Here is a 19280-nt window from a genome sequence, read left to right as displayed (position 1 = left end):
CCTGTAAACAACATTACTTAAGCTATTTTTAACGACTCTTTGAGTTATTAGCAAATAAAAGACGAATTAGACGCCAAATTACGTTATGTACATGATATAAATCTGCGGTCGGTTCTTATAGCTTGTAAGAGTTAGTCTAAAAAATTGATAAAATTATCGTCATACTCCGTACTATAAATTTTCTGTTTTAGCTTGATTTATTTCGCTTACAACGGCAAAATGTTTCTTTTATGACATACACGAAAAGTATTTGTTTTGAATCGCGCAGCCGTGAACCTACCTACTAAAGCAACTGGAAAGTACTTATGTTGCACCTACCAATGGGTCACATATGTCCCTCCAACAAACACCATAGTGACACATGTCTTATCCTTCCTTCCTAGAACCTCCTCCCTGATCGAGGGTTCATAATACGCAGTAAATTATCTATTTAGAGGCTGGCAAACATAGATATTTCAAAAAGGTAAAATTAAAGACGCAAAAATGCTATCCGAATGTGTAGCAAAATACCCGACCTGAATTACATAATTATTGAGACGATACAGCAAGTACTGGGGGAATGCCGAAAACATTGATAAATATGTTGGAAAAGCAGGGAAGAGACACGAAGAAAGCGGGATTGATGGAAAATTTAGGGTAATAGGCCTATCGCCGATTTGAGCATGGAATCCGATTCACTTTTTAAAACATAATCAATTATATTTGTATGATTATGAAAAACTCCAAAGAGTATACTTGCCGCTGATTGAAGCTCAACTTATACCGACAAAAACAGGTTTTTATCGTTTAACCGTTAGTAACCATGCTAGTGAGGAATAAACACTTTTACTTATTCAGAAAAAATTATTCGTGGCAACTTATTCGAGGTACGATTGCTCTTGGATAAAACCTCAGGCAATTTTTAGCAAATACACATGATCTAATGCGTTTAAATGCATCATTTAAGGAGCAAAACAGTCTATGGATGTTCGTTTCTGCTACTGACTCACTTATCGACTCAAATTTTCAGAGCTGCTCCCCATTTTATCACTAAATACTCAGTGAGCTTGAACCTTCGGTTCCGGTAATTCAATTTTGAACCTCTCCTCCCCATAAAGAAAATTTTATCGAAGAGTCTTATCTGGATCGTTGCGCTTCACGGAGGACGAAGAGGAGGAATTGATGGCCAGAGAGAAAAAAGAAGAAAGACACGGTGCTAGACCCGGTGGGCGAGGAGAGGAAACTTCTAAAAGAGATTCATAGGAGGCAGAAATTTGGATGGAGCAAGCGCGAATATTACAAAAGTACAAGTCGGCCTCTAAATGTGTTGCTACCCGCCGCGCATTTAAATGGGTTTGCAAAAGTAGCCACTCGCGTCGCTGACGGACGAAGTGATCCGAGTTTCACCGAGAAATAAGGTATAATTAGGGGTGTTATCCGAAATTCATGCACATGCTAATGTGATCTATAAAATTCATTTATTATCAATGCTATTCCTCGTAAATACAAGCATAATAATGAAAAAAAAATGGAAAAAAGTCGATCAAATTGTACTCATCACTGCACCGCGCACATTTTTGAAAACCGATTGAAATGCGATCGAAATGGCAACATTGGCTGATTTGATGAATTGGATGGATGAGGCAGATACTTTGTGGAGATTCATTATGAGATATGAAGTAAAACACTTTGCACTTTCCACATAAAAAATTTTTTACATATAAACATTTCCACATAAAACATTTTTTATGTGGAAAGTGCAAAGTATTTTACTTTATATGTTGAAATGGCAACAGAAATCAACCTTCTATGGGATGAAATTGGGCTTACTCTCTTCAGTCCCCATGGGAGCGAGTAATAAACGGGGTAGGATAGTTAAAGGCCGCGTTAGAGGGAACATGTTACGTAAGCGGAAAAGGGGTGGAAGAGAATTCAATTAATAGATATAGAATTTAAGGGAATAGTACACGAAAAGTATTTTGTTCAATATTAGCAGTACAAGTTAATGTCTATTGTATGAACGCGTAAACAGGCCTTTATGGCATGACCTATTCACCGGGTACAGGAGAATAAAGAGGGGAATACAATTTAGGAGCGGCACAGGCCTGGATTTTCGAAAAATAATCTATATAGTGACCTACCTCCACCGGTAGAACGACATAATGCCATAATAATGCCTTAATATAATTATAATTCTCCAATTGAGCACAAATGATTATGCAACCGATGGGCAATCTGATTTTGAAAATTAAATTTTTTTGAAGATGCAATAACTTTTGTCTTCTAAATGAAAAACCCTTTGCAGGTACCAATTATTTCTGAAAGAACGGTTCAACTATATCGAAATTATAGTATCAAGCTAAATATTTGCACCATTGAGCACGGAGCATTTTTTTAGACGGCCTTCTCATGGAGAGACAAAAGCCTCATAGGTTAAAACAATATTAATGCAATGCTCCACTCCGCATTCCTCCCCGATAGCCAATCCGAAGATCGGTTGGCAGCATCTTGACCTGCCAGCTTGAGGGGCACAAGGGCCTGACAGGCAAACGGTCATCTTATATTTGAGATTAAAAACAACATGCAACAATAACTATGCGAAATATTGTGTTTATTTTAATATGAAAATTATTAAAATGAAATTAAATTATTAAGGCTCCGTAACATACAAAACAAAACGAACGTAACGATAACAGTCCTAAAACATCCCTTCCATTTTTTTAAGCGTCTGGGGGGGACACGTGCCCCCTGCCCCTTCCCTTAATCCGCTTTTGACTAGCGGAGTACCAGAAAAGGCCGCAGGACTTTTCCGAGCGAAAGAGAGTCATAGTATTAAAATCCAAAGGTTGGTATTCTGCAGCCTTCCATTTCTCCCTTTCCCGAGATAATTCCTTCCGTTTTCTAATCAATCCCAAGTTGTTATCTCTAGCATGTTCCTTATGTAACTTCAAACTAATACTCACATATTGCTAAGTGGTGTTAAGGCCTGTTTGCACGGTATATTAGCTCGTACAAGTTAATGTCTAAATGTATGATCGCGTAAACAGGCCTTTATGGCATGACCTATCCACCGGGTCCCTCTCTGGCGTATAGTGACACACAGTTCCCTCTCATCTCCTATTCTTTGTAACTGCTTTTGCGTTTCTCGCCTAAAGGCCTTTTACGCCGTACATGAACTCATACGAGCTTATGCGTGAATGCATGAACGATTCTGGTAGACCGGAACTGAACATCTACGAACTCGTACGAGTTAATGTATCGTGTAAACAGGCCTTGATCGAGGATAACTACTAATAATTCAATCCACCAAAACCAGGGATTGCAAGTGAAACGAAATGAAAGTCAAATCCAGTAAAATTTCTATAGTTTCGTTCCCAGGAGCGAAATGTAGAAACGAAAGGAAATGGATTTACACCGGGATAGCTAAACTCAGGGTCGAAACGAAATCTGAGTCAAAACTACTTCGAGTCGAAACTAAACTAAAACTCTGGGACGAAACGAAACGTAGGTAATGATTCGCACCGGAGGGACCACGTGCTTCACCTTTGAATAGTTTAGTTTCGATCCACTCGCCGAGTGCGATGTATGGTTGAATGAAGTAGAGGTCCGACTAACCGCCATTAGATGCATGAGGAACTCATATTTTACCACAAACAGGAGAACGGAGAACGCAAACTGGCCATTCGATTTTTAAGCTCAATGATTTAACCTTTCTAAATGCATGTCCAACGTAATGGGTGGAAACTATTCCCTCTTATCCCCCTCCACTCAACTTCTGGGATCGAAACTTAACTATAGCAGCGGAGTTTCGATTAATTTAGTTTCGTCCCCGGGAGTAAAGTTTCGTGCCGGGTCGAAACTAAGCTCCTTGGTGATTTAAATTTCGTGCGGGAACGAAACTAAACCCAGACCTCGTATTTTCGTTTCGCTCCGAGTCGAAACGAAACATTTTCGTTTCGTTTCACTTGCCATCCCTGACTAAAACCCGATTTGTTCTTTTTTTTCCAACCAGGGAAACGGCGGCTCTGTGTTGCACGAGAACCGAATAATATGCCTCGGAGTGGAACGATCCAGCAGCGAGGAGAGGCATGGAGGCGAGAAGAAGAAACGACCGTTAAACAACGAGAAGAAGGCAGACGTGGAAGATGGGCCCGGAGACGCAGGAGACGAAGGGGAAGACGATGGCCAATGGCCCACGCGGAAGTTTTGCGACAACCGGGTGATATCTTCGAAGGTGAGGAGCACAGCCGTTGCGAAATGATGACGCACACGTATCTGCGGGATGGATGTTTTTTGCAGCACTAAACAAAGAGCATACGTAACAGTGGCGTAGCCAGTAATTTCGTTCAGCGGGGGTTTAAAACCTAAGGGGGGGAATTAAAAAAAAAGGTAGTAAGTAGAGGGTTTTAAACTAATTTAATTAAAACTAACTAAATTAAACTAACTTTTCTTAATCGAAAAAACTTCATTTGTCGAAGAAATATTTTGTAAATTAATGATTTTTCAATTTTTTATGAAGGAAAATATGTAATTGCGTTTTTATATTTTGGGGGGTCCGAACCCCCCGGACCCTTTCTCTGGCTATGCCACTGATACGAAAGGATAAACTGGGATGTCTCTAACGACAGCATCAGCCGTTATCGGTCAGAAGACGACTCTCCTGTGGAATTTTGCGAACCTGCCGCGTGAACGGTGAAAACCTCATTAATCGAAACGCGTTGATTCAGTCTCTTGAAGTATAGGTCGGGGGGGTTGGCAGGGCTGGAACAAGGAGTTTTGTCTGGGATGAAAAGATCAGTTTGCCGCCCCCCTTCCCGTGATCCCCCTCGCTCCCTCCCATCCTCTCCCACACCTTTAAAATATAATATAAGCTATTTTTTAAATGCTTTAGTTTAAATTGCACAGCGTATGTTTGCTATCAAGAAGTTTTGTTAATATTATTGTTTATTAAGTAATAAATTAAGAATTGTGATTGCATAATTTAATTTTTTAATGACATAAAATTTTAATAAACTTTCCATATTTTGCCTCCCCATGAAATCTGCCGCCCGGGGCACGTGCCCCCTCTGCCCCGCCCAAGTTCCGGGCGTGAACGGTGAAAATCTCGTAAATTGAAATGTGTGGATTCAATGTCTTGGAGCAGTGGCGTAGCCAAGGGGGGGGGGAGTTTCCAGGTTGTTACACCACCTCTCTCTTGTTCCTTTAAAAGAGGCACAAAAAGTGAGTGAGATAATCCTCGATAAATAAATACTCGTACAAAATTACTGTTTTTGAGTCCTAAAAATCACGTTTTCAACATCAAAAATCCCAAAATTTTCAGGGGGAGGACCCCCCTTTTTCATACACTCCGGGAGGACCCCGAAATCGCCGATAAACCCCTCAATTTCAAAATTCTAGCTACGCCACTGTCTTGGAGTGAGTGCAGGTCTTGGGGGTTGGTTGTAGTTGGGTTTATAAGGGCAGTGGCGCAGTGAGTGGGAGGTTTTGGATGATAAAACCGCCCCAGAGCTAAGAGACATTTGTAAGTTTAATCCCTTTTACTTAATTGTATTGATATTACTAATATAATAGTGTAAGTTTTAATAAATTATCCCTCAGAGAGCTGTAAAACTCACAATTTTGAGCCATTTATCTTAAAATTCCGAAATTTATTAATCTCGCACCTACCGCTTATCCTGGTGGGTATTCCATACCTCCACACACCCCGGTATTAGTTGCACCTAAACGCCCCCCAGCCTTAATTCCCAGCTGCGCCCCTACATAAGGGTGTTTTTGGATTGTGTGAGTGAGGTGGTTTAGAGAAAAGGGCAGGGGGCACAGGCGGCGTGGGGCAGGGGGTGAGGGGGCAGATATGATTTCCATTTAACCCAATAGGGAGGGGTGTCCCACGGAGAGAAAGCACCTTGGCGCGGCTCACTAATGATGATTGCCGCTTATGGCACCTGTAATATTTACATAATCGACCCGCAGGTCAAATCCAATGCAATCAGCTTACACCCAGCGTGTATTTCTATTCGAAACACTACTGTTTTGAATCATTAACCCTTATTCCATGGAGGAAATTCCCTGCGTAAAAAAATCCCCCCCCCCCATTTTCTTCCATTTTTTCTCCGTAATTGAATATCATAGGATGTCTCAAAAATGCTATTATTTTTATTTTTATTCTACTCTTTATTGCCATTTTACCAATACTTTCCTTTGCATTTCATTTTTTTATTTGCAGTACACGCTGTGGAGTTTTATTCCAAGAAACCTATTTGAGCAGTTTCGCCGGATAGCAAACTTCTATTTCTTATGCATCACAATAATACAAGTGAGTGTCCCGTTCTACCAATTATCACTATTTACGCACAATTGTATACAAAAGTTGACTAGTACGAATCAATCATTTAAGTACCTCTCTTCCAAGAAGCTAAAATTCCTTGCCTGTCTCTATTCGCAATCAGCTAACAACAGACAGCCCAGTGTCGGCCACCACCAGCATCTTGCCACTGGCTTTCGTCATTATGGTAACAGCAGTGAAGCAAGGATACGAGGATTGGCTACGGCATAGAGCAGATGCGAAGGTTAACAAGGCACCAGCCAGCATTATTGACCCCAACGGAAAGAGAATGGTGAGTAGAGCCTCAGTTTACAAATAGTAATGATCTGTTACTTGGAGCTGCAAGTGTTTTTGAGCTAGTAGTGAAGGCTATTCGGGTTCTCCACCGGGTAATCTCCTCCATAGCTGCCGACGTTTCAGGGTACGAATCGTACTCCATCTTCAGGGCTGTGTCATTTCTCGGAAGGTGTTCGCCTTATATAACGTGCCGGGATATCAGGTTCCCTCTGATTGGCCCTTGGCATCAGCCAATCGGATTTTATTCAATACGGGTTTCCATACGCTACTAAGGGAGTAATCGCCATCTCTGTTGAACTTCATACGTTATTAAGGGAGTAACCGCCATCTCTGTTGAACTTCAACAGAGATGGCGGTTAGGCAGCGATGGCTTCAACAGAGGGTAAGAGGGAACCTGACATCCCGGCACGTTATATAAAGCGAACACCTTCCGAGAAATGACAATCAGCCCTGAAGATGGAGTACGACTCGTAGCCCGAAACGTCGGCAGCTATGGAGGAGATTACCTGGTGGAGAACCCGAATAGCCTTCACTACCAGCATACGCCGGGAAAGCATCCGATCTGTTTTTGAGCTACTTTTTGCTGTCAGAATTGGAAAAAAAACTTTAATTAATTCTTGAATTCATTATTATTAACATGGGTAAATCAACACATTGATGAGTTAAACATCTCGTTATACCCATCATTTTATTACCGCTCGCAGACTTCAGCAGTGATCACATTAAAGGGACTGATTCGACATATTTAAGATAAGTATACAAATCTCGTTCTAATTAGAGCCTTTGAGAACTACAAATTAATAATTCCCGCGGATTTTTAAACGCCTCATCTTTATCACGGGGCTATCCTGTTCGAGTAAGGAAAGCGAAACTCTCTCATGGTGCTATTATAAACTCAAAATACGTAATCGTGCAGTCAGAGAATTTGACTTCCCACATGCCCTCTATCGCCAATCAATGACCACTTCGTAACAATCCATAATTAATATCATACTTCCCTGAATAACGATGATCAATTCCATCACAGCCAAAATTTTTTAGCGAAAATGTAACCATAATTCATAAAAGTTTCCTGTGTTACCATTTTCCTTACACCATCAGGTTTCATTTTTCCTTTGAAAAAATTGGTGTGCGTGTATATTATACAGTGCTGAAACCTGAATTCTTAATCAAAGATTACCATCTACCAGAAATTAATGTAATTCTACCATACTTCGTCATTTTGTACGTACACGATGATACACTGATTAAGCAACGGAAGTTAAAGATAAAATGAAGAGTCAATTCTATTCCCTCCCTTATCAAGTTATTTATCACTTGAAACAGAAAAGAGTCATGCCTCAAATGGCACTATCAGCTCGAAACGGTACAAAAAAACAGGTCTAATCTGCTTGAGCACGGAGCTCACATATTTATTTAATGATTTATTGCGAATCGTTTTATAGCCATAAAAAGATCGAAATGCGTATAACGGAGAAAAATTCCGGTGTATTGGCGGTTTAGCAACATAAGAGGTGATTTATTTCCAACCGACGATCATATGATTTTCTAGATCCTCAGGCAATAAATCCCAGGATTACACTCAAATATCACATTATTAAAGAGAAGTTCCTCCGAACTACATTTGATGATAATTATGTGGTCATGATAATAGTTCGAATCCTTGTTTCAGCGATTTTAACCCTTTGAGTCCCAACCGATTTTCTAGGTACTATGCCAAAAGTGCCGAGGCATTTTTGCTGATTTTGCAGTAGGTTAGGGAAAAAATTAGGTCTCAAAAACAAGTAAAGGTATTTGTTCAAAAACTTTAGGAAATATTTAGTATATATGGTTTCACCTTTTTATTATATTATTTGACGAATTTTTGGCAATATGAGTTAATTTTTATAATTCAAAGAAAATAGTTGATGTAAAAATAAAATGAATATTGACAATTGTATGATTAGTTAATTATCAGCATCTAAGAGTGACATTGCATAAGGAGCGCGACAGTGCTCCTGGTACTTTTCGCGAGAGATAGGAGCGCGATAGCGCCACCCGGCACTCTAAGGGTTAATTCGAGAGCATGAAAATCCATTGCGAAAAATGGCAACCCTGCTTCAAATAGTGGCGGATTCAAGAGGGGGGGTGAGTCATGCGGGACAAGAACCCTCTCTTCCGAGACAGGAATCTCTTGTAAACCAACAATCTAAAAGAAAGGAAGTTCAGCGCCTGTTTATCACGGGACTGGTGCCTGTTTACGATACTTATAGAGGAAAGAAAATTCCACTCTTATTCTGACACCTAAAGCGCAAAATGTTTCTACCAAAAAGAAATAAATCGACGGATTGCTCTAGGTTGGGGAGAGAGAGTGGGAATAGGGACTAGATATATGGTGGTTCTCCCTGGGCCGGAACTGGGAATTTTGCCGGGGGGCAGAGATCTGTTTGCCGCACCCCAGCACTGAACCCCTCACCCTCTCCTCTACCACTAAAATAAAATACATACGTATACGGATACCGCATCTCAAAAATAGAACCCTAGAGTATGTATGTATAGTAGGAATGTTCTTACTCTATGATATAACTTATAGGTAAGCTATTTTTTTGAGATGCGGTAGTTGAAATTACACAGCTTATATTTGCTATTAAGAATTTTTATTAATATCATTGTTTAATAATGTATAAATTAATAATTATTGCTTAGTAATTTAATTAGAAAAATTAAGTAACTTTTAAAAATAAACGTTTCAAATTTTAACACCCCCTGAAATCTGCCGCCCAGGGTAAGTGCCTCCTCTGCCACGCCCTAGTTCCGGGCCTGCTTATACCTGTTGGCGCCAATTGTAGGCGAAAGAAAATTCTACTCTTAATCAAACAGCAATAGCGCAAAATGGTTCTACGAGGGTGTATTGAAAAGTAAGGTCTCCAACGTCGCCATTTCCGAACGCGAGTCGCTAGGCTAAACATGACTACAGCACTGCATTCCTTGTTTCCTTCGTCAAAGTGTAGGACCACTCACCTGACCTTAGGCCGCTCAGACGCTGAGTAGCAGTCGTTTAGGATGGAGAGCACTCTTAGCTCGCCCGCTAGGTGCGAAGTACGCTCAGTCATTCGATTTTTGAAAGCATAAAAGGTTTCTTCAATGGAAATTTGTCACCAGTTAGTGATATTGTACGATTAAAATGGCCACATGTACGTGCGGAGATGGTGCCGGGAGTTTTCTGATGAACGGGAAAACTTCAACGATGAGCAGCGGTCGGGGAGGCCGAATTTGCCTGAATCAACGGCTGCTCGATTTGACGAGATGGTGCGCAATAACCGAAGAATAACCCTTCATGAGATAAAGTAAGGTCTTCATGACGAGTGTGGCTACTTCTCCGTGCAGAATATTGTGTCGGAGGTCCTCGGTTACAACAAGGAGTCCGCCAGCTGGGTTCCTAAGCAGCTCACTGATGAACACAAGAAAAGCGCGTCCATATGTGTCATCAAACGATAGCTCTACTCGATAAATTCGGTTGGGAAATCATCGACCACACTCCTTACAGCCCGAAAGCTGCCCCGAGCGACTACCACGTTTTTCCCGTCTTCAAAAAGCTCATTCGGGGACAGAAATTCAAGGCAGACAAGTAAGTGCAAGACGGAGACGTCAGTTGGCTTGGCGACGCGGCGGAGGAGTGGTGCGACGACGGTATTAATAAGCTGGTTACGAAGATGCAAAAAGTATTTGATAATCAAGGCGACTGTGCAGAAAAATATTTAAATAATCAGCCATTCCAATGATGTGCGCCAACTTAAGAAAAAATTGATATTCTGTTTTTTTTTTAAATAGGACACCTTACTTTTCAATACGCAATCGTTTATAAAAAATAAATCGACAGGTTGCCCTCGTTTGGGGAGAGAAAGAAGAGATATAGGGACTGGATATGGTGAACATTCCCACCCATGCCTGACGTCTAGATCCAAGTGAGCATTTTGAGATGCTCTTAAATTCTTTGGAAGGTCCTTCACCCAACCTAACAGTTGGGGGAGGAAGGCGGTCTTCAGGTCGCAGACACTTGGTGTTTCGTAGTACCATAACATTGTACCGACACGGCATACCGTTAAGCGCGGCGTGTAACCTCGGAGCAGCAGTACCTTTGTGCACTTGAAGAAGCTAAATGTGCCCAGTAAAATCTTCCGAATCAGCAGGACACAGATTAAACAGAGGGGTTAAATATTGCCAAATGTTGTCAAGCATGAGGAAAATATATCTAATCCATTTGTAAAATTTTGGTTGCCTGGCCTAACCCGAAAGACATACCCGTTCTATTTTTATTCAGCTAGTGAAACAAATCTCGTCCTCGATATACAAGGGTTTGATTCCTATCACATTCCCAGATTTAAATTCCAATTTTTGTTATTGCAAGTTTGAGAAGGAGTACACATAAAAAACTATGCCTATTCGAACTTATTTTATTTCCACCAATTCAAGCATTTTTTTCGCTCAAACAACTTGTTATTTTCATGGTATATTAAATAGTAGGAGTCTAATGGAAGACAATTCATTGCCAAATTAAGACAAAAATTTCTTTGTGCTTCTATGTAAAGCCTAAAGCAATCACTCCTATCTGTTTAACAATTGTTATTCTCATTTTTCCTCACCATGGTTAAAAGACGGTGGAATGCTCACACCTGATGGTCGGTGACATCATACGTGTGGAGGATGGAGAAGATTTGCCTTGCGACATGATTCTACTAGTCAGCAGCAGAAGGGATGGAAGAGCGCACGTCACCACGGCAAATCTGGATGGAGAAACAAACTTGAAAGTAAGAACTAATCCAATGAAACTAATTTTTTTCACCGACTAGCCTGGCCACATTCGTATCGAAAATTATACAACCTACAATCAATAATGGGTCATGCTCATTGAACTCTCCACCAGTGGCGCAGCGAGGAGGGTTTCGGGGGATAAACCCCCCCCCCCCCCCCACCAGAGCTCCGATATATTTTTAAGTTTAATCCATTTTACTTAATTGGGTTTATGTTACTAATATAATAGTGTAAGGATTAATAAAATATCCCTCACAAAGCCGTAAAACTCACCATTTTGAACCATTTATCTAAAAATTCCGCAATTTATTAATCTCGCACCTACCCCTTATCCTGGTGGGTATTCCATACCCCCACACACCCCGGTATTAGTTGCACCTAAACCCCCCCAAACTTAATTCCTAGCTGCGCCCCTGCTCTCCACAATAGTTTTACGAGATGAAGGGATAACCTAGTGGTGTATTCAGAATTGCGGAGAAAACAACAGCCGTACCATGCAACGAAAGCGAGATCGGTCATGTGAACAGAGCGTCGACTGACAAAAATATGAGAATAAAAAGAGAGATATTCAAATGCATAAGCATTTGAGGCGATGAAACTATTTTCATTAAGTAATTATGTAAAAGTATATTATTTCCAAAGGAATATTGTGTATTTTATTCCACAAAAATCATTCTACAACGCAACAACACCTGCTTAAATTAAAATATTTTCGAAGACAAACGAGATCGCGCGTGTTTTTGAAATATTGGTCATATTTGGGATACTGCATCTCATTAACGGTCCGCATTTATGAAAAATGGCATATAGATTCAAAAGAGTTGAGAAGGTGAAGTAGACGGAGATGAGTAGGAACGACGAAGTGATGATCATGGAGAGTGAAGAGCTTCTAGATTAGATACGGAGGAGACATATGGTCTGGATGGAGCGAGTACATAGTAGGGAGGGGATGTTGAAAATAGTGTTAGATGGTAGAATGTTGGGTAAACAAGGGAGAGGGAGGAGGATAATAGGATTTTTTAGATAGAATGAAAGGGAATAGGCCTCATTGTGAATTGAATAGGGAAACTCAGAAAGGAAGGGGAGGCTGCCAAAATGCTTCTTAAGTCCTCCATGGAAACATACCTTAATCGGTAGAATACTTAAATAATAACCCTTCGCCTTAAAGTCAGACAAAGGTGAGCGCAAATAAAAGCATTACATTGTGTAAAGAAGATATACCTAAGTAGAAACGGGTAAATAGTAGGCGCCAGCTGTTCATGTGGGTGCCGAAAAAAATCAACGTCATGTATGAAAATTTGGGAGCGTGGAAGTTGAGTGGGTGGAGCTTTAGACAACTGGTTTGGGTTCAAATCCCGAGCTAAGCCGTAGGATACCCCGACACATATCCTCACAGAGCGAGGTGTCACGGACGGACACGGTTATACATCCCCTCCCCAGTCGTAATTCTCATGCCAGAGAATTATTCCGAGGTGAGATCTATCCTAACTTACCTAAATCAACTTAAAGGTGGAAGCATCCTTGGTCAGTGAGAGAGCCAATAAAGATGTGACTACGCGATTGGTTAGTATCCCCACGAAAAAATGGTAATGGAAAAATAAAGGTAAAGTTGCCAAAAAATTCAGAATTCAAATATACTTTTTACTTTTAAATTATATAGAGAGGAAGCAATTTCAGAAATTCTTCATTGAGGCTTTCGCGGTCCATGGTTTGATAAAAATAAACTTGTTCGGGTCTTACCGCGTGGTTCATGTTTTATCCCGATGTTTCGCGACCCCTGCTGATCGCTTCTTCGGAGGTGATAGGATGATAGAATACCTCTGAAGAAGCAACCAGCAGAGATCGCGAAACGCAGGGATGAAACCTGAACCACGCGGTAAGACTCGAAAAATATTATTATTTCATAAAATTTACAGCTGGGTGAGTACATCTGAATATGATAGGTAACAATCTATCTCGGTGCTGCTCAGGAATTCGAACAAAATTAATATTTAATAATTGCATTCAACTGATACGTAGTTCGGATTCGATTTAGATTTTTATGTGTATGTTATAGAATCCCTGACGAGATTCCAGATCCCAAAATGCGAGAAGGCTTACATTCCAATTTACCGCGTTTATCCCGTCAAAATAATAGAATAAAGATGCTAGTTGAATACTGTTCAAATGCCGACTCAGGATATTCATCATCGCATTTCTTCGATCTCTTGATATTCCTACAGCTAATTGATAAACCTATGTATACCTAATGCCACTAGAGGCCTCGTTTGCTGGTCGCTAGCCCTTTCAAACATGTGACCAGTACTTTCTCCAGGAATAGAATAACACGGACGACCACAAACGCACGCTAAAGGTGCTGCCGACCCTGCTCCGATGTGTGATTTTCACACGCCGACAAGACTGGTTAGTGCCAAGTGAGCTTTCCATTCAGCAATTAAAATGACCTTCAGGAAGAATAGGAAGTCCCCTCTCATAAACGGCGTTTCCACAAATATTATAGGAGAGTTTTACGATTTGAGCGTACATACAATGCGCACCTACCCCAGATCAAGAAGGAACGCGCGAAAAAAATCGGACGCAATTTCCACTATTCTCTTCTACAATTAAAAATCATTGATGGTCAAGGACAAGGTACGTAAATATATATTGCCTGAGTAATGATCCAACATTACTCACAGGCGTTGAAATTGCCTAATCACCAGGGGGGACCATAGCGGCAGTGGTCAACAATATCTGATTTTGAAAAAAATAGGATCTAGACCCTGATATAAGCTGGCAACTTTCCCGCACAGGGCAAATTTAGGGAATAGGTATTATTATTATGAGATCGATAGGATTTTCTAACCATCTAAATGACGTTTTTTGATGTCTTTTCGACCTCTTTTGAAGACGTCTTATTTGACGTCTTCTAGACCATTTCAAAACTAAACATAGGCCACGTTAATGATGAAGTAAATATATTTTGAATTAACGAGTAATCTCTATGAAAATTCAAGAATGTCCTAGAACTGCTAATTGAACTATTTAAACAACTTTTGCTCATTATTTTTGCTGGTCATTTTTTTTCTTTTCAAAACTAAAGTAAAACCATTGGCCAAACCTATAAGACGCCTAGAAGACGTCTTTTTGACCTTATGGTGTTCTCCCTAGGATGGAACTTTATCTATACAACGGCCTTCGGGCATCACCTTGTACCTGTTTAGTCCTCAAGATTGAAAATCTTAGAGCGGCTTAATTGCACTCCAGGTTGTTGAATCTGAATTCTTTTATGTAAACTTTATCATTGGGGCTATTCCACCTCAATTTAACAAATTTTTTAACCTTAGAGTCTCAGATTTTGATCAAACTTTAAGAGTATTTAATTCACCTCAAACTACATACACTAGGACTTTTTTACTTCAGAAAAAGTTTATCCATTCATTCGGATTTTTATTTTTTGCATAAATTTCTAAAAATCTGAGCCTCAAATCATAACATTCCTTATAGTTCTCCATGTAACAGTCGTAGGGCCATTTTGTCTCATTTTAAAGCTATGACTAGGCTTGTCTTCAATCACTTGGGGCCCCGACCTTAGGGTGCCCCCACGACGCTCGCATCTGTTGTGAAACGTATGAAAGGTGTAATTAAGAAGACTCAGATTACTTGAACCAATGTTTTTTTTGCTATTATAAAATTCGAAGTTTTCATTAGTTATTTTATTTACAACATACTTAGTTTAAAACAGTTATGTAAAACATAAATAAGATAAAAGTTGTCAGAAAATAATAGAGAACCCGATATTTTTTTTGAAAAGGTTATTCGAAAAGGTTTCAGGTTTAGAGGTTTTTTTCTTAAGATTTCATTGCAGTTTAAAGGAGAAAATTCACTCAAATTATAATAGAGCTATAATACATTATTAAATATTATAAGCTATGAAATTCTCAATTTTCATAGCATTTTTCCTAGCAAAATTTCAATTTTTACTAACTTTTACCTAGATTTTAGGAGCCAGAGAAGCGTCAACTTTGGCATAACATTTCCTAAAATTTTCCGGATTAGGACCCCTGAATTCCTTGGTAAGGGGGGGGGGCATGAGCCGAGGGCCTCTAATCATGATGCACCTCAGACCACCCCTGGCCTTATGATATTTCATATAAATCATATTGACTTAAACTAATTCAGGGAGCCAGCAAGGATTTTCAGGCCATTTTTCTCAAACCATGATTATGGATATTTCACATAAACCTTTCTAAAGTATTTCATTCATTAATGCAATTCCTGCTCAGACTGGGTCGTTCGCTTGATTCCATGCGGCAAACTTAAGCAGCACTGTATTGGGTTGACATTTTTTAAAGCTTCATGCACTAGTATCTCAGAAAATATTTGGTAGGAAGAGATAGAAATGGGTGTGATGTAAAACTTTTATGGCTCTGCAGACAAAATATAAAAAAATATATCGTTAAAAATTAATAATTTGGCGCCAAGTGAAGACTCCTACAGTAATGAAAATTGATGATAATTCTCTTTATTTAATAGACTTCTATAGGCTGAATACAAAAACTAAAATTTCTAAATTCACCAAAAATCATTTCATTTCAGACTCTCCAGTGTCCTCGCCCTCTTAGATTTTTAGGTGGTCCAGGTGTTGAATCACAGCTGGCCAAGTCACAAATTAAAATTGTTTGTGAGGAACCAACTCCAGATTTATACAACTTCAGTGGCACCATTGAGCTCCTCAATGGACATAAATTGATGAAAAATAACAATGAAAAGGACAACTCGGATAATCAGGCAGACGGACGTGCAGCATTTCGCACTTCCTTGAGGACAAAGTTCAAATGTGAACCCAAGGTTTCACTTTCCATCGACAACTTACTGCTCCGAGGTGCAAGGCTAAAGAATACAGAATTTATCTATGGTAAGTAAATATTCAATTATGTAAAACCTATCATAACAAGTAATCTGTTGGTTAGGGTGAGGTTTCGCAGAAAATTTTCCAATTCCACAGTCATCAGTACCAAACCGAGTTTTCCTTTTTAATTCAGGATAAAGCCCTTTACCATTCATTCTATACCAGAATCCTGCTTTTTACCCCCCTTCCAAATAACTACCAAACATCCTTCCCTCTATTACAGTTTTCGCATCTCCTCTCCACTATTAAGTACTCATTCCATGCACACCCTCTGTCTCCTCCAGTGGTGAATATAATCCTCGTTTTGGGGATAAGGGGTCAGGCCCTCCACCTCCTTCTTCATATTCACCTCATACTTCCCATTTACCATTCCATCGATTCAGTAGCAAGGGGGGAAGTCCATACCCTCCCCCTTACCCCCGAAATATAAAAACACAATTACAGTGAAACCTCGATATAACGACACCCCACGGTGCACTAATAAACACTCGCTATAGCGAATTGTCGCTTTACCGGAGGTGGAGCAAATAATAGCCAATATACCTGTTGCGAACAGATATACCGGAACAGGAGTGGTGCGGCGACAGATAAACATCTATCCGATAAACGTAAGCATAAATCCAGACGAAAGGCGATGTTTTTTTGCATCACTAAATTTCCTTACTCAAATAACGACTAACTATTCAAACAATTTATAAGCGCCGCACTGAATAAAAATCATGCAAAGCATTGTTTCGTCATCATTATATTTATCGAACGACAGTTTACCACATAAATTTCAGACTGAGCACTCCATTAACTTCATTTCTAACAGATCGCTAGCAATTACAGAGGTTAAGGAGTCTTCATGAAAGTCTTCCGGCGGTAAAACCCTCGCTATGGCGAGAGCCAACACCGAAAGGGTCTCGTAAAAACGAATTCTTTAACACGCTTATTATAGGGTCAATTGACGGTGCATCGACTATCTCTCGTAATAGCGGGGGTGTCGCTATAGCCCGTACTCGCTTTAACGAGGTTCCACTGTACATACTTTGCTGCATAAAACAAAACAGAATATTGATAAAACATGAATTTACAAAATATTTGAATTAAAAATCAAGTTTTTTTCCAATTATGAAAAGAGTAAAAATTAGTTCAAAATGCTCTACTTAGTACCCTATTTTCTTTCAAAAATTTTCCCTCCTGGTTTTGGACGCCCCCTAACCAAATACCTGGCTAACCCATAGCACCAGTTCCTGATACATACTCACTTTTTTAAGTTTCATTCAAAGCTTCTATATCCCACTTTATGACCTTATTGCCTTCATTAACCCTTTTCCATCTAACACCAAGTCTCATAACCAGTGATATAATATGAATATTGATTTAAAAACCTATTAATACTGTATGTAATTATTATATTAAAATTGACTTAAAAGTTATAATTATTGTATCCAATTCAAATAGAATTTTAAAATTCAAATATGTACTATTAAAATGTTTACATGTAATTATAATTACATATAAAATTTTCACATTATATTTTGACTCAAGTTACAAAGAACCCTCAAATAATTGATGGTACCATCATAATTCATTTCAGGCTGCTCAGTCTACACAGGACAAGAAACTAAATTATCCCTTAATTCCAAACTCACAAGGAACAAATTTTCCTCCATTGAAAGGTAAGAGTACCTTCAAAATAAAAGTCACAAGTAATTTCTTAAAATTCCCAATACAAAAATGAAACTGTAGGCCTTGTGCTAGGTAATTCTAATTATATTTAGAGGCATGAAGCATGCATAAACCCTAAATTAATATCACATTAGTAAATTTCAAAAAATTAATAATATTATTTCATCATTTCAAAATTACTGTTAATTCAAAATAAAATATACTCTCATTTACAGTATGTACCAATAGTACAGGAAAAAACTTAAAAGGATATATTTGGATCATCATGAGAAAGCTTCAATTTTAAATGCCTGAGCAATTATGACCAAATTATATTTTGGTCAAAATATGCATAATATTTCCAATCTTGTACATGATAATGGAGATTTGGTTTCAACTCTTTTCCCAGTGCCATAATAATATCTAGTGATGAATTTATATGCAAATATTAATGCACATCTTTTCTTTCTATCAGGGCCATCAATGGTTTTTTGTTTTTCTTCCTTGTCATAATGATCATTGAAATTGTAGTATCTCTAGCCCTGAAGTTAACCCAAGATAAAAGTTTTGCATCGAGTAAGTATCATTTCCATCTTTCTACTGGTGAATTATTCCTGTTGCTTTCATGCATACACTATATCCCTCCCTTCTTTATATATCCTTACATGTGCCTGTTTTGTCAAAGCAAACCCTTCCCATTTTCTTCAAAACTCTACCTACCATGATCACCTCACCCGTTCTAGAAATAACATCCATTCCAACCAATATTCCAGCTCTCTCTGCCTAAAAGGTCCCTACCACTCTGCCTCGATCCTATACAATAAAGTTCCCGATGAAATAAAAAATTGCAAATCACCTTCCGAATTCAAAAGGAGACTAAAAAGCCTCCTAGCTGAAAAATGCTATTACAGTATTAATGAATACCTGGAGGATGCATTATAAAGGAAATTTTCTTGATGGCAACTTGAATGCCTATAATTTTCCATACTTTCTGTTAGTATGTTTATAACCCTTTCAGCTCTGTTTCTAATGTTTTGTACATATAGTGAAATGATTATCTTGAGAATTCCCAAGAACCTGGAAAATTTTTAATCATGTATGTATGTTGGTATCTCATATTCAATCATGTATGTATGCTGGTATCTCATATTGACTTTAGCCTTGCAGATGTATAATTTGCCAATGGTGAAATAAATTTATTATTATTATTATATTGAGTTAGCAATGTGCCAAAATAAGAATGCCTAACAAATTTCAACCTGAGAAACCAGCTCAGAAATTGTTCACGTCTGTTGTGATCAGACTAACTTTTTAAATTTTACGTAGGTGCACCTTATTGTGAATATG

At 39.1% G+C, this 19280-nt stretch overlaps 1 protein-coding gene across 2 annotated transcripts in view; it reads left to right on the top strand.

The window, feature by feature from the left end:
• Nucleotides 1-19280, top strand: part of LOC124161083 (phospholipid-transporting ATPase IF-like) — a 143726-nt gene that overhangs the window by 106730 nt on the left and 17716 nt on the right. For both annotated transcript variants that reach the window (XM_046537267.1, XM_046537268.1), the window contains 7 exons: nucleotides 3992-4213; nucleotides 6203-6292; nucleotides 6426-6593; nucleotides 11233-11385; nucleotides 15968-16286; nucleotides 17863-17944; nucleotides 18409-18509. In XM_046537267.1, coding sequence (XP_046393223.1) covers nucleotides 3992-4213; nucleotides 6203-6292; nucleotides 6426-6593; nucleotides 11233-11385; nucleotides 15968-16286; nucleotides 17863-17944; nucleotides 18409-18509 — 1135 coding nt within the window. The remainder of the gene's footprint in view (nucleotides 1-3991; nucleotides 4214-6202; nucleotides 6293-6425; nucleotides 6594-11232; nucleotides 11386-15967; nucleotides 16287-17862; nucleotides 17945-18408; nucleotides 18510-19280) is intronic.

This window comes from Ischnura elegans, chromosome 6 (assembly GCF_921293095.1).
Source record: "Ischnura elegans chromosome 6, ioIscEleg1.1, whole genome shotgun sequence".
Classification (NCBI taxonomy): domain Eukaryota; kingdom Metazoa; phylum Arthropoda; class Insecta; order Odonata; family Coenagrionidae; genus Ischnura; species Ischnura elegans.
This window is presented reverse-complemented; position numbering and strand designations above follow the sequence as displayed.